Source organism: Odontesthes bonariensis, chromosome 5 (assembly GCF_027942865.1).
Source record: "Odontesthes bonariensis isolate fOdoBon6 chromosome 5, fOdoBon6.hap1, whole genome shotgun sequence".
NCBI lineage: Eukaryota > Metazoa > Chordata > Actinopteri > Atheriniformes > Atherinopsidae > Odontesthes > Odontesthes bonariensis.
The window spans coordinates 10,726,878-10,752,156 of NC_134510.1; the positions used below are offsets into that span (position 1 = coordinate 10,726,878).

General features: G+C 46.6%; 1 protein-coding gene and 31 non-coding genes across 32 annotated transcripts; 10 read left to right on the forward strand and 22 right to left on the reverse strand.

Moving 5' to 3' along the window:
• Positions 1 to 257: 257 nt before the first annotated feature.
• Positions 258 to 1,379, forward strand: LOC142380546 (general transcription factor II-I repeat domain-containing protein 2B-like). Its single transcript, XM_075466461.1, has 2 exons — positions 258 to 937; positions 1,046 to 1,379. Exons 1-2 carry the CDS (start codon positions 258 to 260, stop codon positions 1,377 to 1,379), a joined length of 1,014 nt encoding a protein of 337 aa, XP_075322576.1.
• Positions 1,380 to 3,104: 1,725 nt separating this feature from the next.
• Positions 3,105 to 3,187, reverse strand: trnal-aag (transfer RNA leucine (anticodon AAG)). Its single transcript has one exon. It is a non-coding gene; the product is annotated as a tRNA-Leu (tRNA).
• An 814-nt stretch (positions 3,188 to 4,001) lies between these two features.
• Positions 4,002 to 4,084, reverse strand: trnal-aag (transfer RNA leucine (anticodon AAG)). The gene has a single exon. It is a non-coding gene; the product is annotated as a tRNA-Leu (tRNA).
• Positions 4,085 to 4,898: 814 nt separating this feature from the next.
• Positions 4,899 to 4,981, reverse strand: trnal-aag (transfer RNA leucine (anticodon AAG)). The gene has a single exon. It is a non-coding gene; the product is annotated as a tRNA-Leu (tRNA).
• Positions 4,982 to 5,795: 814 nt separating this feature from the next.
• trnal-aag (transfer RNA leucine (anticodon AAG)) lies at positions 5,796 to 5,878 on the reverse strand. Its single transcript has one exon. It is a non-coding gene; the product is annotated as a tRNA-Leu (tRNA).
• Positions 5,879 to 6,692: 814 nt separating this feature from the next.
• On the reverse strand, positions 6,693 to 6,775 carry trnal-aag (transfer RNA leucine (anticodon AAG)). Its single transcript has one exon. It is a non-coding gene; the product is annotated as a tRNA-Leu (tRNA).
• Positions 6,776 to 7,589: 814 nt separating this feature from the next.
• On the reverse strand, positions 7,590 to 7,672 carry trnal-aag (transfer RNA leucine (anticodon AAG)). The gene has a single exon. It is a non-coding gene; the product is annotated as a tRNA-Leu (tRNA).
• Positions 7,673 to 7,922: 250 nt separating this feature from the next.
• trnad-guc (transfer RNA aspartic acid (anticodon GUC)) lies at positions 7,923 to 7,994 on the forward strand. The gene has a single exon. It is a non-coding gene; the product is annotated as a tRNA-Asp (tRNA).
• A 493-nt stretch (positions 7,995 to 8,487) lies between these two features.
• trnal-aag (transfer RNA leucine (anticodon AAG)) lies at positions 8,488 to 8,570 on the reverse strand. Its single transcript has one exon. It is a non-coding gene; the product is annotated as a tRNA-Leu (tRNA).
• Positions 8,571 to 9,384: 814 nt separating this feature from the next.
• trnal-cag (transfer RNA leucine (anticodon CAG)) lies at positions 9,385 to 9,467 on the reverse strand. Its single transcript has one exon. It is a non-coding gene; the product is annotated as a tRNA-Leu (tRNA).
• Positions 9,468 to 9,717: 250 nt separating this feature from the next.
• Positions 9,718 to 9,789, forward strand: trnad-guc (transfer RNA aspartic acid (anticodon GUC)). Its single transcript has one exon. It is a non-coding gene; the product is annotated as a tRNA-Asp (tRNA).
• A 493-nt stretch (positions 9,790 to 10,282) lies between these two features.
• trnal-aag (transfer RNA leucine (anticodon AAG)) lies at positions 10,283 to 10,365 on the reverse strand. The gene has a single exon. It is a non-coding gene; the product is annotated as a tRNA-Leu (tRNA).
• Positions 10,366 to 11,179: 814 nt separating this feature from the next.
• Positions 11,180 to 11,262, reverse strand: trnal-cag (transfer RNA leucine (anticodon CAG)). The gene has a single exon. It is a non-coding gene; the product is annotated as a tRNA-Leu (tRNA).
• Positions 11,263 to 11,512: 250 nt separating this feature from the next.
• trnad-guc (transfer RNA aspartic acid (anticodon GUC)) lies at positions 11,513 to 11,584 on the forward strand. Its single transcript has one exon. It is a non-coding gene; the product is annotated as a tRNA-Asp (tRNA).
• Positions 11,585 to 12,077: 493 nt separating this feature from the next.
• On the reverse strand, positions 12,078 to 12,160 carry trnal-aag (transfer RNA leucine (anticodon AAG)). The gene has a single exon. It is a non-coding gene; the product is annotated as a tRNA-Leu (tRNA).
• A 1,711-nt stretch (positions 12,161 to 13,871) lies between these two features.
• trnal-cag (transfer RNA leucine (anticodon CAG)) lies at positions 13,872 to 13,954 on the reverse strand. The gene has a single exon. It is a non-coding gene; the product is annotated as a tRNA-Leu (tRNA).
• A 250-nt stretch (positions 13,955 to 14,204) lies between these two features.
• On the forward strand, positions 14,205 to 14,276 carry trnad-guc (transfer RNA aspartic acid (anticodon GUC)). Its single transcript has one exon. It is a non-coding gene; the product is annotated as a tRNA-Asp (tRNA).
• Positions 14,277 to 14,768: 492 nt separating this feature from the next.
• trnal-cag (transfer RNA leucine (anticodon CAG)) lies at positions 14,769 to 14,851 on the reverse strand. Its single transcript has one exon. It is a non-coding gene; the product is annotated as a tRNA-Leu (tRNA).
• A 250-nt stretch (positions 14,852 to 15,101) lies between these two features.
• Positions 15,102 to 15,173, forward strand: trnad-guc (transfer RNA aspartic acid (anticodon GUC)). Its single transcript has one exon. It is a non-coding gene; the product is annotated as a tRNA-Asp (tRNA).
• Positions 15,174 to 15,666: 493 nt separating this feature from the next.
• On the reverse strand, positions 15,667 to 15,749 carry trnal-aag (transfer RNA leucine (anticodon AAG)). Its single transcript has one exon. It is a non-coding gene; the product is annotated as a tRNA-Leu (tRNA).
• Positions 15,750 to 16,563: 814 nt separating this feature from the next.
• Positions 16,564 to 16,646, reverse strand: trnal-cag (transfer RNA leucine (anticodon CAG)). Its single transcript has one exon. It is a non-coding gene; the product is annotated as a tRNA-Leu (tRNA).
• Positions 16,647 to 16,896: 250 nt separating this feature from the next.
• On the forward strand, positions 16,897 to 16,968 carry trnad-guc (transfer RNA aspartic acid (anticodon GUC)). The gene has a single exon. It is a non-coding gene; the product is annotated as a tRNA-Asp (tRNA).
• Positions 16,969 to 17,461: 493 nt separating this feature from the next.
• On the reverse strand, positions 17,462 to 17,544 carry trnal-aag (transfer RNA leucine (anticodon AAG)). The gene has a single exon. It is a non-coding gene; the product is annotated as a tRNA-Leu (tRNA).
• Positions 17,545 to 19,255: 1,711 nt separating this feature from the next.
• Positions 19,256 to 19,338, reverse strand: trnal-cag (transfer RNA leucine (anticodon CAG)). Its single transcript has one exon. It is a non-coding gene; the product is annotated as a tRNA-Leu (tRNA).
• Positions 19,339 to 19,588: 250 nt separating this feature from the next.
• Positions 19,589 to 19,660, forward strand: trnad-guc (transfer RNA aspartic acid (anticodon GUC)). The gene has a single exon. It is a non-coding gene; the product is annotated as a tRNA-Asp (tRNA).
• A 492-nt stretch (positions 19,661 to 20,152) lies between these two features.
• trnal-aag (transfer RNA leucine (anticodon AAG)) lies at positions 20,153 to 20,235 on the reverse strand. The gene has a single exon. It is a non-coding gene; the product is annotated as a tRNA-Leu (tRNA).
• Positions 20,236 to 21,049: 814 nt separating this feature from the next.
• On the reverse strand, positions 21,050 to 21,132 carry trnal-aag (transfer RNA leucine (anticodon AAG)). The gene has a single exon. It is a non-coding gene; the product is annotated as a tRNA-Leu (tRNA).
• A 1,711-nt stretch (positions 21,133 to 22,843) lies between these two features.
• Positions 22,844 to 22,926, reverse strand: trnal-cag (transfer RNA leucine (anticodon CAG)). The gene has a single exon. It is a non-coding gene; the product is annotated as a tRNA-Leu (tRNA).
• An 814-nt stretch (positions 22,927 to 23,740) lies between these two features.
• On the reverse strand, positions 23,741 to 23,823 carry trnal-cag (transfer RNA leucine (anticodon CAG)). Its single transcript has one exon. It is a non-coding gene; the product is annotated as a tRNA-Leu (tRNA).
• A 250-nt stretch (positions 23,824 to 24,073) lies between these two features.
• On the forward strand, positions 24,074 to 24,145 carry trnad-guc (transfer RNA aspartic acid (anticodon GUC)). Its single transcript has one exon. It is a non-coding gene; the product is annotated as a tRNA-Asp (tRNA).
• A 492-nt stretch (positions 24,146 to 24,637) lies between these two features.
• On the reverse strand, positions 24,638 to 24,720 carry trnal-aag (transfer RNA leucine (anticodon AAG)). The gene has a single exon. It is a non-coding gene; the product is annotated as a tRNA-Leu (tRNA).
• Positions 24,721 to 24,970: 250 nt separating this feature from the next.
• Positions 24,971 to 25,042, forward strand: trnad-guc (transfer RNA aspartic acid (anticodon GUC)). Its single transcript has one exon. It is a non-coding gene; the product is annotated as a tRNA-Asp (tRNA).
• The last annotated feature ends 237 nt before the right edge of the window (positions 25,043 to 25,279 follow it).

Here is a 25,279-nt window from a genome sequence, read left to right on the forward strand (position 1 = left end):
AAAAGAAGCATTTGAGAAAGTCCCGCTCTCCAGGCGAACCATGACGAGAAGGGTCGAGGACATATCGGGGAATCTGGAGCTTCAGCTGCAACGTGAAGTGGCAAGTTTTGACTTTTTCTCCTTGGCTTTGGACGAAAGCTGTGATGTCCGTGACACAGCCCAGTTACTCGTATTTGTCCGCGGGATAACGCCGGACTTCAAGATTACGGAGGAGCTGGCAGCAATGCGGTCGATGAAAGGGACGACTCTAGGGAGCGATGTCTTCACGGAGGTATGCGTGCATGGACACACTGGGACTGAAATGGGACAGACTGGCAGGTGTCACAACGGACGGTTGTCCAAATCTTACAGGGAAAAATATGGGACTTTTAAAAAGTATGCAAGATAAAGTGACTGAAATCGACACAGATCAGAAATTGGTATTTTTGCATTGTATTATACACCAACATGTGTTGTGCAAGTCACTGCTAAAAATTAACCATGTTATTGATGTTGTTACTAAAATAGTAAACTTCATTAGGGCACGGGCATTGAATCACAGACAGTTTGTCGCACTTTTGGAGGACCATGAGTCTGAGCATAGTGACATCGGCTACCACACAGCTGTCAGATGGCTCAGCCTGGGCAAAGTGCTAAAAAGAGTTTGGGACCTGAAAACAGAGATTCAAGAGTTTTGTCAGATGAAAGGCAAAGACATCCCAGAGCTCTCAGATGAGGACTGTATGGCAGATTTTGCATTTTCTGTTGATGTGACTGCACTGATGAATGAACTGAACACCAAACTGCAAGGCAGGGGCCTTTTTGTTCATGAAATGCACACCCTGGTGAAGGCTTTCATGAGAAAGATGCTGTTTCTTTCAAGCCAACTGGAGAGCAACAATCTCACTCACATGCAAACCCTGAAAGAAGTCACACCATCAGCTGATCACCTCCACAGGTACTCATCCATGTTAGGAGCATTGCATTGTGAGTTTTTAAGGAGATTTGAAGATCTCAGAAAAATCGAGGATGAAATGCACATGATTTCCTCTCCCTTTACCTGCAGTGTAGATAATGCACCCAGTGATGTTCAGCTGGAACTCATTGACCTGCAGTCTGATGCAGTACTGGCAGAGCACTTTAAATCAGGATGTCTGCTGGATTTCTACTCTTCTCTCAAGGAGGAGAACTTTCCAAACATGAAGAGACATGCTCAGAAGATGTTGGTTCTCTTTGGCTCTACCTACATATGTGAACAAACATTTTCAATGATGAAGTTTACGAAGTCCAGGTATAGATCATCTCTCACTGACGACCATCTGTCAGCTGTACTTCGCATCTCCACCTCAGACATTCAACCTGACTTCGATGCACTTGTTAAAGGCACAAAACTGAAATAGCAGATCGATGGAATTTTTTTATGGTTTTAAAATAAATTTAGGCCCCTGGATAGTCCTGATTAGGCCCAATAAACTATCACCACATTTGACTCGAATAGCCCGCCATTTGGCAAACCGGAAGTAGCAGACGACAGGTGCGTGACGTCACGAGTGCCAGCTGCTGGAACAACCCCCAACAATCAACATGTCTGATACTAGTAGTTCTAGTAGCGAAGCCAGCAGTTTGCCAGACCTGGACAGCTTCTTCACGGCAAATTTCGATCCGAATATTGTTGATGACAATGAAGAGCCTGAAGAAGAAACGACTGTGTCAGTCACACAGAAATTCCTCGTTAGTATAATGGACAGTATCTCCGCCTGTCACGCGGAAGATCGGGGTTCGATTCCCAGACGGGGAGCAAATGGGCTTTTATCAGCTGCCTGCCACCAAGTAATGATTGTTTTGATACTCTCACCCATCTTCGGCCTAAATGTCAATAGCCCCCTTCAAATAGCCTAACATGAGGCCAGGTTTCTTCGGTCAAAAGCCCTTTCCCGTTTACTATGGTGTTAAGTGCAAACCAAGACCTTATAATCAACAATGTGCCTTTTGCTAATGAAGATTCTTATGCAACAAGTGTCTTGGCTGTTGTTTAACAGGGCTCCTGAGGCAAACAAAAAGTAGGCATAGCATTTGGAAGCAAGAACTGTTCGGAAGTAAAGCGGCCACAATAATCTTTAAACAAGATGATGCAGTGGCAGAATAGCAATACGACATGGTATTGCTAAGCAAGGAGTAAACTTGGGTTGCCTTGCCAGAGAAAATCGTTCTCTAGGAGAAGTCTGCAATGTCACAAGTGGGATTTGAACCCACGCTTCCAGGGGAGACTGCGAACTTAACGCAGCGCCTTAGACCGCTCGGCCATCCTGACTACTAAAAGAAATATTTGACGACACTGTCGGCGGGCCCAGGCATCATTCCAGCGAACATGTGGGTCTGCGTTGTGTTCGTGTTGAAGGGGAATATTGACGAGGCATGCAGCTTCATGGAAGACTCTCCTTCTGAGTGATGGGACTGTGATAGCAATTTTCCTGCACCTTGAAACGGGACACCAAAATCTTATTTCACTCCTTGGCGATAGTTGTCTTTTCGTCTGACGACTGTATCAATCACACAGAAATTCCTCGTTAGTATAATGGACAGTATCTCCACCTGTCACGCGGAAGATAGGGGTTCGATTCCCCGACGGGGAGAAAATGGGCTTTTATCAGCTGCCTGCCACCAAGTGATGATTGTTTTGATACTCTCACCCATCTTCGGCCTAAATGTCAATAGCCCCCTTCAAATAGCCTAACATGAGGCCAGGTTGCTTCGGTCAAAAGCCCTTTCCCGTTTACTATGGTGTTAAGTGCAAACCAAGACCTTATAATCAACAATGTGCTTTTGCTAATGATTCTGTCCTGCCCAAAGCACTGTAGAAGGTTGTGACAACACAGCTAGTTGAGCTGTGGTCAGAAGATTCTCATGCAACAAGTGTCTTGGCTGTTGTTTAACAGGGCTCCTGAGGCAAACAAAAAGTAGGCATAGCATTTGGAAGCAAGAACTGTTCGGAAGTAAAGCGGCCACAATAATCTTTAAACAAGATGATGCAGTGGCAGAATAGCAATACGACATGGTATTGCTAAGCAAGGAGTAAACTTGGGTTGCCTTGCCAGAGAAAATGGTTCTCTAGGAGAAGTCTGCAATGTCAGAAGTGGGCTTTGAACCCACACCTCCAGGGGAGACTGCGATCTTAACGCAGCGCCTTAGACCGCTCGGCCATCCTGACTACTAAAAGGAATATTTGACGACACTGTCGGCGGGCCCAGGCATCATTCCAGCGAACATGTGGGTCTGCGTTGTGTTCGTGTTGAAGGGGAATATTGACGAGGCATGCAGCTTCATGGAAGACTCTCCTTCTGAGTGATGGGACTGTGATAGCAATTTTGCTGCACCTTGAAACGGGACACCAAAATCTTATTTCACTCCTTGGCGATAGTTGTCTTTTCGTCTGACGACTGTGTCAGTCACACAGAAATTCCTTGTTAGTATAATGGACAGTATCTCCGCCTGTCACGCGGAAGATAGGGGTTCGATTCCCCGACGGGGAGAGCTTGGTCTTTTATCAGCTGCCTGCCACCAAGTGATGATTGCTTTGATACTCTCACCCATCTTCGGCCTAAATGTCAATAGCCCCCTTCAAATAGCCTAACATGAGGCCAGGTTGCTTCGGTCAAAAGCCCTTTCCCGTTTACTATGGTGTTAAGTGCAAACCAAGACCTTATAATCAACAATGTGCTTTTGCTAATGATTCTGTCCTGCCCAAAGCACTGTAGAAGGTTGTGACAAGACAGCTTGTTGAGCTGTGGTCAGAAGATTCTCATGCAACAAGTGTCTTGGCTGTTGTTTAACAGGGCTCCTGAGGCAAACAAAAAGTAGGCATAGCATTTGGAAGCAAGAACTGTTCGGAAGTAAAGCGGCCACAATAATCTTTAAACAAGATGATGCAGTGGCAGAATAGCAATACGACATGGTATTGCTAAGCAAGGAGTAAACTTGGGTTGCCTTGCCAGAGAAAATGGTTCTCTAGGAGAAGTCTGCAATGTCAGAAGTGGGATTTGAACCCACACCTCCAGGGGAGACTGCGACCTTAACGCAGCGCCTTAGACCGCTCGGCCATCCTGACTACTAAAAGAAATATTTGACGACACTGTCGGCGGGCCCAGGCATCATTCCAGCGAACATGTGGGTCTGCGTTGTGTTCGTGTTGAAGGGGAATATTGACGAGGCATGCAGCTTCATGGAAGACTCTCCTTCTGAGTGATGGGACTGTGATAGCAATTTTCCTGCACCTTGAAACGGGACACCAAAATCTTATTTCACTCCTTGGCGATAGTTGTCTTTTCGTCTGACGACTGTATCAATCACACAGAAATTCCTCGTTAGTATAATGGACAGTATCTCCACCTGTCACGCGGAAGATAGGGGTTCGATTCCCCGACGGGGAGAAAATGGGCTTTTATCAGCTGCCTGCCACCAAGTGATGATTGTTTTGATACTCTCACCCATCTTCGGCCTAAATGTCAATAGCCCCCTTCAAATAGCCTAACATGAGGCCAGGTTGCTTCGGTCAAAAGCCCTTTCCCGTTTACTATGGTGTTAAGTGCAAACCAAGACCTTATAATCAACAATGTGCTTTTGCTAATGATTCTGTCCTGCCCAAAGCACTGTAGAAGGTTGTGACAACACAGCTAGTTGAGCTGTGGTCAGAAGATTCTCATGCAACAAGTGTCTTGGCTGTTGTTTAACAGGGCTCCTGAGGCAAACAAAAAGTAGGCATAGGATTTGGAAGCAAGAACTGTTCGGAAGTAAAGCGGCCACAATAATCTTTAAACAAGATGATGCAGTGGCAGAATAGCAATACGACATGGTATTGCTAAGCAAGGAGTAAACTTGGGTTGCCTTGCCAGAGAAAATGGTTCTCTAGGAGAAGTCTGCAATGTCAGAAGTGGGCTTTGAACCCACACCTCCAGGGGAGACTGCGACCTTAACGCAGCGCCTTAGACCGCTCGGCCATCCTGACTACTAAAAGGAATATTTGACGACACTGTCGGCGGGCCCAGGCATCATTCCAGCGAACATGTGGGTCTGCGTTGTGTTCGTGTTGAAGGGGAATATTGACGAGGCATGCAGCTTCATGGAAGACTCTCCTTCTGAGTGATGGGACTGTGATAGCAATTTTGCTGCACCTTGAAACGGGACACCAAAATCTTATTTCACTCCTTGGCGATAGTTGTCTTTTCGTCTGACGACTGTGTCAGTCACACAGAAATTCCTTGTTAGTATAATGGACAGTATCTCCGCCTGTCACGCGGAAGATAGGGGTTCGATTCCCCGACGGGGAGAGCTTGGTCTTTTATCAGCTGCCTGCCACCAAGTGATGATTGCTTTGATACTCTCACCCATCTTCGGCCTAAATGTCAATAGCCCCCTTCAAATAGCCTAACATGAGGCCAGGTTGCTTCGGTCAAAAGCCCTTTCCCGTTTACTATGGTGTTAAGTGCAAACCAAGACCTTATAATCAACAATGTGCTTTTGCTAATGATTCTGTCCTGCCCAAAGCACTGTAGAAGGTTGTGACAAGACAGCTTGTTGAGCTGTGGTCAGAAGATTCTCATGCAACAAGTGTCTTGGCTGTTGTTTAACAGGGCTCCTGAGGCAAACAAAAAGTAGGCATAGCATTTGGAAGCAAGAACTGTTCGGAAGTAAAGCGGCCACAATAATCTTTAAACAAGATGATGCAGTGGCAGAATAGCAATACGACATGGTATTGCTAAGCAAGGAGTAAACTTGGGTTGCCTTGCCAGAGAAAATGGTTCTCTAGGAGAAGTCTGCAATGTCAGAAGTGGGATTTGAACCCACACCTCCAGGGGAGACTGCGACCTTAACGCAGCGCCTTAGACCGCTCGGCCATCCTGACTACTAAAAGGAATATTTGACGACACTGTCGGCGGGCCCAGGTATCATTCCAGCGAACATGTGGGTCTGCGTTGTGTTCGTGTTGAAGGGGAATATTGACGAGGCATGCAGCTTCATGGAAGACTCTCCTTCTGAGTGATGGGACTGTGATAGCAATTTTCCTGCACCTTGAAACGGGACACCAAAATCTTATTTCACTCCTTGGCGATAGTTGTCTTTTCGTCTGACGACTGTATCAGTTACACAGAAATTCCTCGTTAGTATAATGGACAGTATCTCCGCCTGTCACGCGGAAGATCGGGGTTCGATTCCCCGACGGGGAGAAAATGCGCTTTTATCAGCTGCCTGCCACCAAGTGATGATTGCTTTGATACTCTCACCCATCTTTGGCCTAAATGTCAATAGCCCCCTTCAAATAGCCTAACATGAGGCCAGGTTGCTTCGGTCAAAAGCCCTTTCCCGTTTACTATGGTGTTAAGTGCAAACCAAGACCTTATAATCAACAATGTGCTTTTGGTAATGATTCTGTCCTGCCCAAAGCACTGTAGAAGGTTGTGACAACACAGCTAGTTGAGCTGTGGTCAGAAGATTCTCATGCAACAAGTGTCTTGGCTGTTGTTTAACAGGGCTCCTGAGGCAAACAAAAAGTAGGCATAGCATTTGGAAGCAAGAACTGTTCGGAAGTAAAGCGGCCACAATAATCTTTAAACAAGATGATGCAGTGGCAGAATAGCAATACGACATGGTATTGCTAAGCAAGGAGTAAACTTGGGTTGCCTTGCCAGAGAAAATGGTTCTCTAGGAGAAGTCTGCAATGTCAGAAGTGGGATTTGAACCCACACCTCCAGGGGAGACTGCGACCTTAACGCAGCGCCTTAGACCGCTCGGCCATCCTGACTACTAAAAGAAATATTTGACGACACTGTCGGCGGGCCCAGGTATCATTCCAGCGAACATGTGGGTCTGCGTTGTGTTCGTGTTGAAGGGGAATATTGACGAGGCATGCAGCTTCATGGAAGACTCTCCTTCTGAGTGATGGGACTGTGATAGCAATTTTCCTGCACCTTGAAACGGGACACCAAAATCTTATTTCACTCCTTGGCGATAGTTGTCTTTTCATCTGACGACTGTATCAGTCACACAGAAATTCCTCGTTAGTATAATGGACAGTATCTCCGCCTGTCACGCGGAAGATTGGGGTTCGATTCCCCGACGGGGAGAGCTAGGTCTTTTATCAGCTGCCTGCCACCAAGTGATGATTGTTTTGATACTCTCACCCATCTTCGGCCTAAATGTCAATAGCCCCCTTCAAATAGCCTAACATGAGGCCAGGTTGCTTCGGTCAAAAGCCCTTTCCCGTTTACTATGGTGTTAAGTGCAAACCAAGACCTTATAATCAACAATGTGCTTTTGCTAATGATTCTGTCCTGCCCAAAGCACTGTAGAAGGTTGTGACAACACAGCTAGTTGAGCTGTGGTCAGAAGATTCTCATGCAACAAGTGTCTTGGCTGTTGTTTAACAGGGCTCCTGAGGCAAACAAAAAGTAGGCATAGCATTTGGAAGCAAGAACTGTTCGGAAGTAAAGCGGCCACAATAATCTTTAAACAAGATGATGCAGTGGCAGAATAGCAATACGACATGGTATTGCTAAGCAAGGAGTAAACTTGAGTGGCCTTGCCAGAGAAAATGGCTCTCTAGGAGAAGTCTGCAATGTCAGAAGTGTGATTTGAACCCACGCCTCCAGGGGAGACTGCGACCTTAACGCAGCGCCTTAGACCGCTCGGCCATCCTGACTGCTAAAAGGAATATTTGACAACACTGTTGGCGGGCCCAGGCATCATTCCAGCGAATATGTGGGTCTGCGTTGTGTTCGTGTTGAAGGGGAATATTGACGAGGCATGCAGCTTCATGGAAGACTCTCCTTCTGAGTGATGGGACTGTGATAGCAATTTTCCTGCACCTTGAAACGGGACACCAAAATCTTATTTCACTCCTTGGCGATAGTTGTCTTTTCCTCTGACGACTGTATCAGTCACACAGAAATTCCTCGTTAGTATAATGGACAGTATCTCCGCCTGTCACGCGGAAGATCGGGGTTCGATTCCCCGACGGGGAGAGCTAGGTCTTTTATCAGCTGCCTGCCACCAAGTGATGATTGTTTTGATACTCTCACCCATCTTCGGCCTAAATGTCAATAGCCCCCTTCAAATAGCCTAACATGAGGCCAGGTTGCTTCGGTCAAAAGCCCTTTCCCGTTTACTATGGTGTTAAGTGCAAACCAAGACCTTATAATCAACAATGTGCCTTTTGGTAATGATTCTGTCCTGCCCAAAGCACTGTAGAAGGTTGTGACAACACAGCTTGTTGAGCTGTGGTCAGAAGATTCTCATGCAACAAGTGTCTTGGCTGTTGTTTAACAGGGCTCCTGAGGCAAACAAAAAGTAGGCATAGCATTTGGAAGCAAGAACTCTTCTGAGGTAAAGCGGCCACAATAATCTTTAAACTAGATGATGCAGTGGCAGAATAGCAATATGACATGGTATTGCTAAGCAAGGAGTAAACTTGAGTGGCCTTGCCAGAGAAAATGGTTCTCTAGGAGAAGTCTGCAATGTCAGAAGTGGGATTTGAACCCACGCCTCCAGGGGAGACTGCGACCTTAACGCAGCGCCTTAGACCGCTCGGCCATCCTGACTACTAAAAGGAATATTTGACGACACTGTCGGCGGGCCCAGGCATCATTCCAGCGAATATGTGGGTCTGCGTTGTGTTCGTGTTGAAGGGGAATATTGACGAGGCATGTAGCTTCATGGAAGACTCTCCTTCTGAGTGATGGGACTGTGATAGCAATTTTCCTGCACCTTGAAACGGGACACCAAAATCTTATTTCACTCCTTGGCGATAGTTGTCTTTTCATCTGACGACTGTATCAGTCACACAGAAATTCCTCGTTAGTATAATGGACAGTATCTCCGCCTGTCACGCGGAAGATAGGGGTTCGATTCTCCGACGGGGAGAAAATGGGCTTTTATCAGCTGCCTGCCACCAAGTGATGATTGCTTTGATACTCTCACCCATCTTTGGCCTAAATGTCAATAGCCCCCTTCAAATAGCCTAACATGAGGCCAGGTTGCTTCGGTCAAAAGCCCTTTCCCGTTTACTATGGTGTTAAGTGCAAACCAAGACCTTATAATCAACAATGTGCTTTTGCTAATGATTCTGTCCTGCCCAAAGCACTGTAGAAGGTTGTGACAACACAGCTAGTTGAGCTGTGGTCAGAAGATTCTCATGCAACAAGTGTCTTGGCTGTTGTTTAACAGGGCTCCTGAGGCAAACAAAAAGTAGGCATAGCATTTGGAAGCAAGAACTGTTCGGAAGTAAAGCGGCCACAATAATCTTTAAACAAGATGATGCAGTGGCAGAATAGCAATACGACATGGTATTGCTAAGCAAGGAGTAAACTTGGGTTGCCTTGCCAGTGAAAATGTTTCTCTAGGAGAAGTCTGCAATGTCAGAAGTGGGATTTGAACCCACGCCTCCAGGGGAGACTGCGACCTGAACGCAGCGCCTTAGACCGCTCGGCCATCCTGACTACTAAAAGGATTATTTGACGACACTGTCGGCGGGCCCAGGCATCATTCCAGCGAATATGTGGGTCTGCGTTGTGTTCGTGTTGAAGGGGAATATTGACGAGGCATGCAGCTTCATGGAAGACTCTCCTTCTGAGTGATGGGACTGTGATAGCAATTTTCCTGCACCTTGAAACGGGACACCAAAATCTTATTTCACTCCTTGGCGATAGTTGTCTTTTCCTCTGACGACTGTGTCAGTCACACAGAAATTCCTCGTTAGTATAATGGACAGTATCTCCGCCTGTCACGCGGAAGATCGGGGTTCGATTCCCCGACGGGGAGAGCTAGGTCTTTTATCAGCTGCCTGCCACCAAGTGATGATTGTTTTGATACTCTCACCCATCTTCGGCCTAAATGTCAATAGCCCCCTTCAAATAGCCTAACATGAGGCCAGGTTGCTTCGGTCAAAAGCCCTTTCCCGTTTACTATGGTGTTAAGTGCAAACCAAGACCTTATAATCAACAATGTGCCTTTTGGTAATGATTCTGTCCTGCCCAAAGCACTGTAGAAGGTTGTGACAACACAGCTTGTTGAGCTGTGGTCAGAAGATTCTCATGCAACAAGTGTCTTGGCTGTTGTTTAACAGGGCTCCTGAGGCAAACAAAAAGTAGGCATAGCATTTGGAAGCAAGAACTCTTCTGAGGTAAAGCGGCCACAATAATCTTTAAACTAGATGATGCAGTGGCAGAATAGCAATATGACATGGTATTGCTAAGCAAGGAGTAAACTTGAGTGGCCTTGCCAGAGAAAATGGTTCTCTAGGAGAAGTCTGCAATGTCAGAAGTGGGATTTGAACCCACGCCTCCAGGGGAGACTGCGACCTTAACGCAGCGCCTTAGACCGCTCGGCCATCCTGACTACTAAAAGGAATATTTGACGACACTGTCGGCGGGCCCAGGCATCATTCCAGCGAATATGTGGGTCTGCGTTGTGTTCGTGTTGAAGGGGAATATTGACGAGGCATGTAGCTTCATGGAAGACTCTCCTTCTGAGTGATGGGACTGTGATAGCAATTTTCCTGCACCTTGAAACGGGACACCAAAATCTTATTTCACTCCTTGGCGATAGTTGTCTTTTCATCTGACGACTGTATCAGTCACACAGAAATTCCTCGTTAGTATAATGGACAGTATCTCCGCCTGTCACGCGGAAGATAGGGGTTCGATTCTCCGACGGGGAGAAAATGGGCTTTTATCAGCTGCCTGCCACCAAGTGATGATTGCTTTGATACTCTCACCCATCTTTGGCCTAAATGTCAATAGCCCCCTTCAAATAGCCTAACATGAGGCCAGGTTGCTTCGGTCAAAAGCCCTTTCCCGTTTACTATGGTGTTAAGTGCAAACCAAGACCTTATAATCAACAATGTGCTTTTGCTAATGATTCTGTCCTGCCCAAAGCACTGTAGAAGGTTGTGACAACACAGCTAGTTGAGCTGTGGTCAGAAGATTCTCATGCAACAAGTGTCTTGGCTGTTGTTTAACAGGGCTCCTGAGGCAAACAAAAAGTAGGCATAGCATTTGGAAGCAAGAACTGTTCGGAAGTAAAGCGGCCACAATAATCTTTAAACAAGATGATGCAGTGGCAGAATAGCAATACGACATGGTATTGCTAAGCAAGGAGTAAACTTGGGTTGCCTTGCCAGTGAAAATGTTTCTCTAGGAGAAGTCTGCAATGTCAGAAGTGGGATTTGAACCCACGCCTCCAGGGGAGACTGCGACCTGAACGCAGCGCCTTAGACCGCTCGGCCATCCTGACTACTAAAAGGATTATTTGACGACACTGTCGGCGGGCCCAGGCATCATTCCAGCGAATATGTGGGTCTGCGTTGTGTTCGTGTTGAAGGGGAATATTGACGAGGCATGCAGCTTCATGGAAGACTCTCCTTCTGAGTGATGGGACTGTGATAGCAATTTTCCTGCACCTTGAAACGGGACACCAAAATCTTATTTCACTCCTTGGCGATAGTTGTCTTTTCCTCTGACGACTGTGTCAGTCACACAGAAATTCCTCGTTAGTATAATGGACAGTATCTCCGCCTGTCACGCGGAAGATCGGGGTTCGATTCCCCGACGGGGAGAGCTAGGTCTTTTATCAGCTGCCTGCCACCAAGTGATGATTGTTTTGATACTCTCACCCATCTTCGGCCTAAATGTCAATAGCCCCCTTCAAATAGCCTAACATGAGGCCAGGTTGCTTCGGTCAAAAGCCCTTTCCCGTTTACTATGGTGTTAAGTGCAAACCAAGACCTTATAATCAACAATGTGCCTTTTGGTAATGATTCTGTCCTGCCCAAAGCACTGTAGAAGGTTGTGACAACACAGCTTGTTGAGCTGTGGTCATAAGATTCTCATGCAACAAGTGTCTTGGCTGTTGTTTAACAGGGCTCCTGAGGCAAACAAAAAGTAGGCATAGCATTTGGAAGCAAGAACTCTTCTGAGGTAAAGCGGCCACAATAATCTTTAAACTAGATGATGCAGTGGCAGAATAGCAATATGACATGGTATTGCTAAGCAAGGAGTAAACTTGAGTGGCCTTGCCAGAGAAAATGGTTCTCTAGGAGAAGTCTGCAATGTCAGAAGTGGGATTTGAACCCACGCCTCCAGGGGAGACTGCGACCTTAACGCAGCGCCTTAGACCGCTCGGCCATCCTGACTACTAAAAGGAATATTTGACGACACTGTCGGCGGGCCCAGGCATCATTCCAGCGAATATGTGGGTCTGCGTTGTGTTCGTGTTGAAGGGGAATATTGACGAGGCATGTAGCTTCATGGAAGACTCTCCTTCTGAGTGATGGGACTGTGATAGCAATTTTCCTGCACCTTGAAACGGGACACCAAAATCTTATTTCACTCCTTGGCGATAGTTGTCTTTTCATCTGACGACTGTATCAGTCACACAGAAATTCCTCGTTAGTATAATGGACAGTATCTCCGCCTGTCACGCGGAAGATAGGGGTTCGATTCTCCGACGGGGAGAAAATGGGCTTTTATCAGCTGCCTGCCACCAAGTGATGATTGTTTTGATACTCTCACCCATCTTCGGCCTAAATGTCAATAGCCCCCTTCAAATAGCCCAACATGAGGCCAGGTTGCTAAGGTCAAAAGCCCTTTAACGTTTACTATGGTGTTAAGTGCAAACCAAGACCTTATAATCAACAATGTGCTTTTGCTAATGATTCTGTCCTGCCCAAAGCACTGTAGAAGGTTGTGAAAACACAGCTAGTTGAGCTGTGGTCAGAAGATTCTCATGCAACAAGTGTCTTGGCTGTTGTTTAACAGGGCTCCTGAGGCAAACAAAAAGTAGGCATAGCATTTGGAAGCAAGAACTGTTCGGAAGTAAAGCGGCCACAATAATCTTTAAACAAGATGATGCAGTGGCAGAATAGCAATACGACATGGTATTGCTAAGCAAGGAGTAAACTTGGGTTGCCTTGCCAGAGAAAATGGTTCTCTAGGAGAAGCTTGCAATGTCAGAAGTGGGATTTCAACCCACGCCTTCAGGGGAGACTGCGACCTTAACGCAGCGCCTTAGACCGCTCGGCCATCCTGACTACTAAAAGGAATATTTGACGACACTGTCGGCGGGCCCAGGCATCATTCCAGCGAATATGTGGGTCTGCGTTGTGTTCGTGTTGAAGGGGAATATTGACGAGGCATGCAGCTTCATGGAAGACTCTCCTTCTGAGTGATGGGACTGTGATAGCAATTTTCCTGCACCTTGAAACGGGACACCAAAATCTTATTTCACTCCTTGGCGATAGTTGTCTTTTCGTCTGACGACTGTGTCAGTCACACAGAAATTCCTAGTTAGTATAATGGACAGTATCTCCGCCTGTCACGCGGAAGATCGGGGTTCGATTCCCCGACGGGGAGAGCTAGGTCTTTTATCAGCTGCCTGCCACCAAGTGATGATTGCTTTGATACTCTCACCCATCTTCGGCCTAAATGTCAATAGCCCCCTTCAAATAGCCTAACATGAGGCCAGGTTGCTTCGGTCAAAAGTCCTTTCCCGTTTACTATGGTGTTAAGTGCAAACCAAGACCTTATAATCAACAATGTGCTTTTGCTAATGATTCTGTCCTGCCCAAAGCACTGTGGAAGGTTGTGACAACACAGCTAGTTGAGCTGTGGTCAGAAGATTCTCATGCAACAAGTGTCTTGGCTGTTGTTTAACAGGGCTCCTGAGGCAAACAAAAAGTAGGCATAGCATTTGGAAGCAAGAACTGTTCGGAAGTAAAGCGGCCACAATAATCTTTAAACAAGATGATGCAGTGGCAGAATAGCAATACGACATGGTATTGCTAAGCAAGAAGTAAACTTGGGTTGCCTTGCCAGTGAAAATGTTTCTCTAGGAGAAGTCTGCAATGTCAGAAGTGGGATTTGAACCCACGCCTCCAGGGGAGACTGCGACCTGAACGCAGCGCCTTAGACCGCTCGGCCATCCTGACTACTAAAAGGAATATTTGACGACACTGTCGGCGGGCCCAGGCATCATTCCAGCGAATATGTGGGTCTGCGTTGTGTTCGTGTTGAAGGGGAATATTGACGAGGCATGCAGCTTCATGGAAGACTCTCCTTCTGAGTGATGGTACTGTGATAGCAATTTTCCTGCACCTTGAAATGGGACACCAAAATCTTATTTCACTCCTTGGCGATAGTTGTCTTTTCGTCTGACGACTGTGTCAGTCACACAGAAATTCCTCGTTAGTATAATGGACAGTATCTCCGCCTGTCACGCGGAAGATCGGGGTTCGATTCCCCGACGGGGAGAAAATGCGCTTTTATCAGCTGCCTGCCACCAAGTGATGATTGTTTTGATACTCTCACCCATCTTCGGCCTAAATGTCAATAGCCCCCTTCAAATAGCCTAACATGAGGCCAGGTTGCTTCGGTCAAAAGTCCTTTCCCGTTTACTATGGTGTTAAGTGCAAACCAAGACCTTATAATCAACAATGTGCTTTTGCTAATGATTCTGTCCTGCCCAAAGCACTGTGGAAGGTTGTGACAACACAGCTAGTTGAGCTGTGGTCAGAAGATTCTCATGCAACAAGTGTCTTGGCTGTTGTTTAACAGGGCTCCTGAGGCAAACAAAAAGTAGGCATAGCATTTGGAAGCAAGAACTGTTCGGAAGTAAAGCGGCCACAATAATCTTTAAACAAGATGATGCAGTGGCAGAATAGCAATACGACATGGTATTGCTAAGCAAGGAGTAAACTTGGGTTGCCTTGCCAGTGAAAATGTTTCTCTAGGAGAAGTCTGCAATGTCAGAAGTGGGATTTGAACCCACGCCTCCAGGGGAGACTGCGACCTGAACGCAGCGCCTTAGACCGCTCGGCCATCCTGACTACTAAAAGGATTATTTGACGACACTGTCGGCGGGCCCAGGCATCATTCCAGCGAATATGTGGGTCTGCGTTGTGTTCGTGTTGAAGGGGAATATTGACGAGGCATGCAGCTTCATGGAAGACTCTCCTTCTGAGTGATGGGACTGTGATAGCAATTTTCCTGCACCTTGAAACGGGACACCAAAATCTTATTTCACTCCTTGGCGATAGTTGTCTTTTCCTCTGACGACTGTGTCAGTCACACAGAAATTCCTCGTTAGTATAATGGACAGTATCTCCGCCTGTCACGCGGAAGATCGGGGTTCGATTCCCCGACGGGGAGAGCTAGGTCTTTTATCAGCTGCCTGCCACCAAGTGATGATTGTTTTGATACTCTCACCCATCTTCGGCCTAAATGTCAATAGCCCCCTTCAAATAGCCTAACATGAGGCCAGGTTGCTTCGGTCAAAAGCCCTTTCCCGTTTACTATGGTGTTAAGTGCAAACCAAGACCTTATAATCAACAATGTGCCTTTTGGTAATGATTCTGTCCTGCCCAAAGCACTGTAGAAGGTTGTGACAACACAGCTTGTTGAGCTGTGGTCAGAAGATTCTCATGCAACAAGTGTCTTGGCTGTTGTTTAACAGGGCTCCTGAGGCAAACAAAAAGTAGGCATAGCATTTGGAAGCAAGAACTCTTCTGAGGTAAAGCGGCCACAATAATCTTTAAACTAGATGATGCAGTGGCAGAATAGCAATATGACATGGTATTGCTATGCAAGGAGTAAACTTGAGTGGCCTTGCCAGAGAAAATGGTTCTCTAGGAGAAGTCTGCAATGTCAGAAGTGGGATTTGAACCCACGCCTCCAGGGGAGACTGCGACCTTAACGCAGCGCCTTAGACCGCTCGGCCATCCTGACTACTAAAAGGAATATTTGACGACACTGTCGGCGGGCCCAGGCATCATTCCAGCGAATATGTGGGTCTGCGTTGTGTTCGTGTTGAAGGGGAATATTGACGAGGCATGTAGCTTCATGGAAGACTCTCCTTCTGAGTGATGGGACTGTGATAGCAATTTTCCTGCACCTTGAAACGGGACACCAAAATCTTATTTCACTCCTTGGCGATAGTTGTCTTTTCATCTGACGACTGTATCAGTCACACAGAAATTCCTCGTTAGTATAATGGACAGTATCTCCGCCTGTCACGCGGAAGATAGGGGTTCGATTCTCCGACGGGGAGAAAATGGGCTTTTATCAGCTGCCTGCCACCAAGTGATGATTGCTTTGATACTCTCACCCATCTTTGGCCTAAATGTCAATAGCCCCCTTCAAATAGCCTAACATGAGGCCAGGTTGCTTCGGTCAAAAGCCCTTTCCCGTTTACTATGGTGTTAAGTGCAAACCAAGACCTTATAATCAACAATGTGCTTTTGCTAATGATTCTGTCCTGCCCAAAGCACTGTAGAAGGTTGTGACAACACAGCTAGTTGAGCTGTGGTCAGAAGATTCTCATGCAACAAGTGTCTTGGCTGTTGTTTAACAGGGCTCCTGAGGCAAACAAAAAGTAGGCATAGCATTTGGAAGCAAGAACTGTTCGGAAGTAAAGCGGCCACAATAATCTTTAAACAAGATGATGCAGTGGCAGAATAGCAATACGACATGGTATTGCTAAGCAAGGAGTAAACTTGGGTTGCCTTGCCAGTGAAAATGTTTCTCTAGGAGAAGTCTGCAATGTCAGAAGTGGGATTTGAACCCACGCCTCCAGGGGAGACTGCGACCTGAACGCAGCGCCTTAGACCGCTCGGCCATCCTGACTACTAAAAGGATTATTTGACGACACTGTCGGCGGGCCCAGGCATCATTCCAGCGAATATGTGGGTCTGCGTTGTGTTCGTGTTGAAGGGGAATATTGACGAGGCATGCAGCTTCATGGAAGACTCTCCTTCTGAGTGATGGGACTGTGATAGCAATTTTCCTGCACCTTGAAACGGGACACCAAAATCTTATTTCACTCCTTGGCGATAGTTGTCTTTTCCTCTGACGACTGTGTCAGTCACACAGAAATTCCTCGTTAGTATAATGGACAGTATCTCCGCCTGTCACGCGGAAGATCGGGGTTCGATTCCCCGACGGGGAGAGCTAGGTCTTTTATCAGCTGCCTGCCACCAAGTGATGATTGTTTTGATACTCTCACCCATCTTCGGCCTAAATGTCAATAGCCCCCTTCAAATAGCCTAACATGAGGCCAGGTTGCTTCGGTCAAAAGCCCTTTCCCGTTTACTATGGTGTTAAGTGCAAACCAAGACCTTATAATCAACAATGTGCCTTTTGGTAATGATTCTGTCCTGCCCAAAGCACTGTAGAAGGTTGTGACAACACAGCTTGTTGAGCTGTGGTCATAAGATTCTCATGCAACAAGTGTCTTGGCTGTTGTTTAACAGGGCTCCTGAGGCAAACAAAAAGTAGGCATAGCATTTGGAAGCAAGAACTCTTCTGAGGTAAAGCGGCCACAATAATCTTTAAACTAGATGATGCAGTGGCAGAATAGCAATATGACATGGTATTGCTAAGCAAGGAGTAAACTTGAGTGGCCTTGCCAGAGAAAATGGTTCTCTAGGAGAAGTCTGCAATGTCAGAAGTGGGATTTGAACCCACGCCTCCAGGGGAGACTGCGACCTTAACGCAGCGCCTTAGACCGCTCGGCCATCCTGACTACTAAAAGGAATATTTGACGACACTGTCGGCGGGCCCAGGCATCATTCCAGCGAATATGTGGGTCTGCGTTGTGTTCGTGTTGAAGGGGAATATTGACGAGGCATGTAGCTTCATGGAAGACTCTCCTTCTGAGTGATGGGACTGTGATAGCAATTTTCCTGCACCTTGAAACGGGACACCAAAATCTTATTTCACTCCTTGGCGATAGTTGTCTTTTCATCTGACGACTGTATCAGTCACACAGAAATTCCTCGTTAGTATAATGGACAGTATCTCCGCCTGTCACGCGGAAGATAGGGGTTCGATTCTCCGACGGGGAGAAAATGGGCTTTTATCAGCTGCCTGCCACCAAGTGATGATTGTTTTGATACTCTCACCCATCTTCGGCCTAAATGTCAATAGCCCCCTTCAAATAGCCCAACATGAGGCCAGGTTGCTAAGGTCAAAAGCCCTTTAACGTTTACTATGGTGTTAAGTGCAAACCAAGACCTTATAATCAACAATGTGCTTTTGCTAATGATTCTGTCCTGCCCAAAGCACTGTAGAAGGTTGTGAAAACACAGCTAGTTGAGCTGTGGTCAGAAGATTCTCATGCAACAAGTGTCTTGGCTGTTGTTTAACAGGGCTCCTGAGGCAAACAAAAAGTAGGCATAGCATTTGGAAGCAAGAACTGTTCGGAAGTAAAGCGGCCACAATAATCTTTAAACAAGATGATGCAGTGGCAGAATAGCAATACGACATGGTATTGCTAAGCAAGGAGTAAACTTGGGTTGCCTTGCCAGAGAAAATGGTTCTCTAGGAGAAGCTTGCAATGTCAGAAGTGGGATTTCAACCCACGCCTTCAGGGGAGACTGCGACCTTAACGCAGCGCCTTAGACCGCTCGGCCATCCTGACTACTAAAAGGAATATTTGACGACACTGTCGGCGGGCCCAGGCATCATTCCAGCGAATATGTGGGTCTGCGTTGTGTTCGTGTTGAAGGGGAATATTGACGAGGCATGCAGCTTCATGGAAGACTCTCCTTCTGAGTGATGGGACTGTGATAGCAATTTTCCTGCACCTTGAAACGGGACACCAAAATCTTATTTCACTCCTTGGCGATAGTTGTCTTTTCGTCTGACGACTGTGTCAGTCACACAGAAATTCCTAGTTAGTATAATGGACAGTATCTCCGCCTGTCACGCGGAAGATCGGGGTTCGATTCCCCGACGGGGAGAGCTAGGTCTTTTATCAGCTGCCTGCCACCAAGTGATGATTGCTTTGATACTCTCACCCATCTTCGGCCTAAATGTCAATAGCCCCCTTCAAATAGCCTAACATGAGGCCAGGTTGCTTCGGTCAAAAGTCCTTTCCCGTTTACTATGGTGTTAAGTGCAAACCAAGACCTTATAATCAACAATGTGCTTTTGCTAATGATTCTGTCCTGCCCAAAGCACTGTGGAAGGTTGTGACAACACAGCTAGTTGAGCTGTGGTCAGAAGATTCTCATGCAACAAGTGTCTTGGCTGTTGTTTAACAGGGCTCCTGAGGCAAACAAAAAGTAGGCATAGCATTTGGAAGCAAGAACTGTTCGGAAGTAAAGCGGCCACAATAATCTTTAAACAAGATGATGCAGTGGCAGAATAGCAATACGACATGGTATTGCTAAGCAAGAAGTAAACTTGGGTTGCCTTGCCAGTGAAAATGTTTCTCTAGGAGAAGTCTGCAATGTCAGAAGTGGGATTTGAACCCACGCCTCCAGGGGAGACTGCGACCTGAACGCAGCGCCTTAGACCGCTCGGCCATCCTGACTACTAAAAGGAATATTTGACGACACTGTCGGCGGGCCCAGGCATCATTCCAGCGAATATGTGGGTCTGCGTTGTGTTCGTGTTGAAGGGGAATATTGACGAGGCATGCAGCTTCATGGAAGACTCTCCTTCTGAGTGATGGTACTGTGATAGCAATTTTCCTGCACCTTGAAATGGGACACCAAAATCTTATTTCACTCCTTGGCGATAGTTGTCTTTTCGTCTGACGACTGTGTCAGTCACACAGAAATTCCTCGTTAGTATAATGGACAGTATCTCCGCCTGTCACGCGGAAGATCGGGGTTCGATTCCCCGACGGGGAGAAAATGCGCTTTTATCAGCTGCCTGCCACCAAGTGATGATTGTTTTGATACTCTCACCCATCTTCGGCCTAAATGTCAATAGCCCCCTTCAAATAGCCTAACATGAGGCCAGGTTGCTTCGGTCAAAAGTCCTTTCCCGTTTACTATGGTGTTAAGTGCAAACCAAGACCTTATAATCAACAATGTGCTTTTGCTAATGATTCTGTCCTGCCCAAAGCACTGTGGAAGGTTGTGACAACACAGCTAGTTGAGCTGTGGTCAGAAGATTCTCATGCAACAAGTGTCTTGGCTGTTGTTTAACAGGGCTCCTGAGGCAAAAAAAAAGTAGGCATAGCATTTGGAAGCAAGAACTCTTCTGAGGTAAAGCGGCCACAATAATCTTTAAACTAGATGATGCAGTGGCAGAATAGCAATATGACATGGTATTGCTAAACAAGGAGTAAACTTGAGTGGCCTTGCCAGAGAAAATGGTTCTCTAGGAGAAGTCTGCAATGTCAGAAGTGGGATTTGAACCCACGCCTCCAGGGGAGACTGCGACCTTAACGCAGCGCCTTAGACCGCTCGGCCATCCTGACTACTAAAAGGAATATTTGACGACACTGTCGGCGGGCCCAGGCATCATTCCAGCGAATATGTGGGTCTGCGTTGTGTTCGTGTTGAAGGGGAATATTGACGAGGCATGCAGCTTCATGGAAGACTCTCCTTCTGAGTGATGGGACTGTGATAGCAATTTTCCTGCACCTTGAAACGGGACACCAAAATCTTATTTCACTCCTTGGCGATAGTTATCTTTTCGTCTGACGACTGTATCAGTCACACAGAAGTTCCTCGTTAGTATAATGGACAGTATCTCCGCCTGTCACGCGGAAGATTGGGGTTCGATTCCCCGAAGGGGAGAAAATGAGCTTTTATCAGCTGCCTGCCACCAAGTGATGATTGTTTTGATACTCTCACCCATCTTCGGCCTAAATGTCAATAGTCCCCTTCAAATAGCCTAACATGAGGCCAGGTTGATTCGGTCAAAAGCCCTTTCCCGTTTACTATGGTGTTAAGTGCAAACCAAGACCTTATAATCAACAATGTGCTTTTGCTAATGATTCTGTCCTGCCCAAAGCACTGTGGAAGGTTGTGACAACACAGCTAGTTGAGCTGTGGTCAGAAGATTCTCATGCAACAAGTGTCTTGGCTGTTGTTTAACAGGGCTCCTGAGGCAAACAAAAAGTAGGCATAGCATTTGGAAGCAAGAACTCTTCTGAGGTAAAGCGGCCACAATAATCTTTAAACTAGATGATGCAGTGGCAGAATAGCAATATGACATGGTATTGCTAAACAAGGAGTAAACTTGAGTGGCCTTGCCAGAGAAAATGGTTCTCTAGGAGAAGTCTGCAATGTCAGAAGTGGGATTTGAACCCACGCCTCCAGGGGAGACTGCGACCTTAACGCAGCGCCTTAGACCACTCGGCCATCCTGACTACTAAAAGGAATATTTGACGACACTGTCGGCGGGTCCAGGCATCATTCCAGCGAATATGTGGGTCTGCGTTGTGTTCGTGTTGAAGGGGAATATTGACGAGGCATGCAGCTTCATGGAAGACTCTCCTTCTGAGTGATGGGACTGTGATAGCAATTTTCCTGCACCTTGAAACGGGACACCAAAATCTTATTTCACTCCTTGGCGATAGTTGTCTTTTCATCTGACGACTGTATCAGTCACACAGAAATTCCTCGTTAGTATAATGGACAGTATCTCCGCCTGTCACGCGGAAGATCGGGGTTCGATTCCCCGATGGGGAGAAAATGCGCTTCTATCAGCTGCCTGCCACCAAGTGATGATTGTTTTGATACTCTCACCCATCTTCGGCCTAAATGTCAATAGTCCCCTTCAAATAGCCTAACATGAGGCCAGGTTGATTCGGTCAAAAGCCCTTTCCCGTTTACTATGGTGTTAAGTGCAAACCAAGACCTTATAATCAACAATGTGCTTTTGCTAATGATTCTGTCCTGCCCAAAGCACTGTAGAAGGTTGTGACAACACAGCTAGTTGAGCTGTGGTCAGAAGATTCTCATGCAACAAGTGTCTTGGCTGTTGTTTAACAGGGCTCCTGAGGCAAACAAAAAGTAGGCATAGCATTTGGAAGCAAGAACTGTTCGGAAGTAAAGCGGCCACAATAATCTTTAAACAAGATGATGCAGTGGCAGAATAGCAATACGACATGGTATTGCTAAGCAAGAAGTAAACTTGGGTTGCCTTGCCAGTGAAAATGTTTCTCTAGGAGAAGTCTGCAATGTCGGAAGTGGGATTTGAACCCACGCCTCCAGGGGAGACTGCGACCTGAACGCAGCACCTTAGACCGCTCGGCCATCCTGACTACTAAAAGGAATATTTGACGACACTGTCGGCGGGCCCAGGCATCATTCCAGCGAATATGTGGGTCTGCGTTGTGTTCGTGTTGAAGGGGAATATTGACGAGGCATGCAGCTTCATGGAAGACTCTCCTTCTGAGTGATGGGACTGTGATAGCAATTTTCCTGCACCTTGAAACGGGTCACCAAAATCTTATTTCACTCCTCGGCGATAGTTGTCTTTTCGTCTGACGACTGTGTCAGTCACACAGAAATTCCTAGTTAGTATAATGGACAGTATCTCCACCTGTCACGCGGAAGATCGGGGTTCGATTCCCCGACGGGGAGAGCTAGGTCTTTTATCAGCTGCCTGCCACCAAGTGATGATTGCTTTGATACTCTCACCCATCTTCGGCCTAAATGTCAATAGCCCCCTTCAAATAGCCTAACATGAGGCCAGGTTGCTTCGGTCAAAAGTCCTTTCCCGTTTACTATGGTGTTAAGTGCAAACCAAGACCTTATAATCAACAATGTGCTTTTGCTAATGATTCTGTCCTGCCCAAAGCACTGTGGAAGGTTGTGACAACACAGCTAGTTGAGCTGTGGTCAGAAGATTCTCATGCAACAAGTGTCTTGGCTGTTGTTTAACAGGGCTCCTGAGGCAAACAAAAAGTAGGCATAGCATTTGGAAGCAAGAACTCTTCTGAGGTAAAGCGGCCACAATAATCTTTAAACTAGATGATGCAGTGGCAGAATAGCAATATGACATGGTATTGCTAAGCAAGGAGTAAACTTGAGTGGCCTTGCCAGAGAAAATGGTTCTCTAGGAGAAGTCTGCAATGTCAGAAGTGGGATTTGAACCCACGCCTCCAGTGGAGACTGCGACCTGAACGCAGCGCCTTAGACCGCTCGGCCATCCTGACTACTAAAAGGAATATTTGACGACACTGTCGGCGGGCCCAGGCATCATTCCAGCGAATATGTGGGTCTGCGTTGTGTTCGTGTTGAAGGGGAATATTGATGAGGCATGCAGCTTCATGGAAGACTCTCCTTCTGAGTGATGGGACTGTGATAGCAATTTTCCTGCACCTTGAAACGGGACAACAAAATCTTATTTCACTCCTTGGCGATAGTTATCTTTTCGTCTGACGACTGTATCAGTCACACAGAAATTCCTAGTTAGTGTATTGGACAGTATCTCCGCCTGTCACGCGGAAGATTGGGGTTCGATTCCCCGACGGGGAGAGCTTGGTCTTTTATCAGCTGCCTGCCACCAAGTGATGATTGCTTTGATACTCTCACCCATCTTCGGCCTAAATGTCAATAGCCCCCTTCAAATAGCCTAACATGAGGCCAGGTTGCTTCGGTCAAAAGTCCTTTCCCGTTTACTATGGTGTTAAGTGCAAACCAAGACCTTATAATCAACAATGTGCTTTTGCTAATGATTCTGTCCTGCCCAAAGCACTGTGGAAGGTTGTGACAACACAGCTAGTTGAGCTGTGGTCAGAAGATTCTCATGCAACAAGTGTCTTGGCTGTTGTTTAACAGGGCTCCTGAGGCAAACAAAAAGTAGGCATAGCATTTGGAAGCAAGAACTGTTCGGAAGTAAAGCGGCCACAATAATCTTTAAACAAGATGATGCAGTGGCAGAATAGCAATACGACATGGTATTGCTAAGCAAGAAGTAAACTTGGGTTGCCTTGCCAGTGAAAATGTTTCTCTAGGAGAAGTCTGCAATGTCAGAAGTGGGATTTGAACCCACGCCTCCAGGGGAGACTGCGACCTGAACGCAGCGCCTTAGACCGCTCGGCCATCCTGACTACTAAAAGGAATATTTGACGACACTGTCGGCGGGCCCAGGCATCATTCCAGCGAATATGTGGGTCTGCGTTGTGTTCGTGTTGAAGGGGAATATTGACGAGGCATGCAGCTTCATGGAAGACTCTCCTTCTGAGTGATGGTACTGTGATAGCAATTTTCCTGCACCTTGAAATGGGACACCAAAATCTTATTTCACTCCTTGGCGATAGTTGTCTTTTCGTCTGACGACTGTGTCAGTCACACAGAAATTCCTCGTTAGTATAATGGACAGTATCTCCGCCTGTCACGCGGAAGATCGGGGTTCGATTCCCCGACGGGGAGAAAATGCGCTTTTATCAGCTGCCTGCCACCAAGTGATGATTGTTTTGATACTCTCACCCATCTTCGGCCTAAATGTCAATAGCCCCCTTCAAATAGCCTAACATGAGGCCAGGTTGCTTCGGTCAAAAGTCCTTTCCCGTTTACTATGGTGTTAAGTGCAAACCAAGACCTTATAATCAACAATGTGCTTTTGCTAATGATTCTGTCCTGCCCAAAGCACTGTGGAAGGTTGTGACAACACAGCTAGTTGAGCTGTGGTCAGAAGATTCTCATGCAACAAGTGTCTTGGCTGTTGTTTAACAGGGCTCCTGAGGCAAACAAAAAGTAGGCATAGCATTTGGAAGCAAGAACTCTTCTGAGGTAAAGCGGCCACAATAATCTTTAAACTAGATGATGCAGTGGCAGAATAGCAATATGACATGGTATTGCTAAACAAGGAGTAAACTTGAGTGGCCTTGCCAGAGAAAATGGTTCTCTAGGAGAAGTCTGCAATGTCAGAAGTGGGATTTGAACCCACGCCTCCAGGGGAGACTGCGACCTTAACGCAGCGCCTTAGACCACTCGGCCATCCTGACTACTAAAAGGAATATTTGACGACACTGTCGGCGGGTCCAGGCATCATTCCAGCGAATATGTGGGTCTGCGTTGTGTTCGTGTTGAAGGGGAATATTGACGAGGCATGCAGCTTCATGGAAGACTCTCCTTCTGAGTGATGGGACTGTGATAGCAATTTTCCTGCACCTTGAAACGGGACACCAAAATCTTATTTCACTCCTTGGCGATAGTTGTCTTTTCATCTGACGACTGTATCAGTCACACAGAAATTCCTCGTTAGTATAATGGACAGTATCTCCGCCTGTCACGCGGAAGATCGGGGTTCGATTCCCCGACGGGGAGAAAATGCGCTTTTATCAGCTGCCTGCCACCAAGTGATGATTGTTTTGATACTCTCACCCATCTTCGGCCTAAATGTCAATAGCCCCCTTCAAATAGCCTAACATGAGGCCAGGTTGCTTCGGTCAAAAGCCCTTTCCCGTTTACTATGGTGTTAAGTGCAAACCAAGACCTTATAATCAACAATGTGCTTTTGCTAATGATTCTGTCCTGCCCAAAGCACTGTGGAAGGTTGTGACA

What these genes read in the sequence shown, in the direction of transcription:
- LOC142380546 (XM_075466461.1), top strand. Translation starts at nt 258, where the DNA reads ATGTCTTCACGGAGGTATGCGTGCATGGACACACTGGGACTGAAATGG. An exon ending in TCAGCTGATCACCTCCACAG is followed by an intron (nt 938 to 1,045) that starts GTACTCATCCAT and finishes CTTTACCTGCAG; the next exon opens with TGTAGATAATGCACCCAGTG.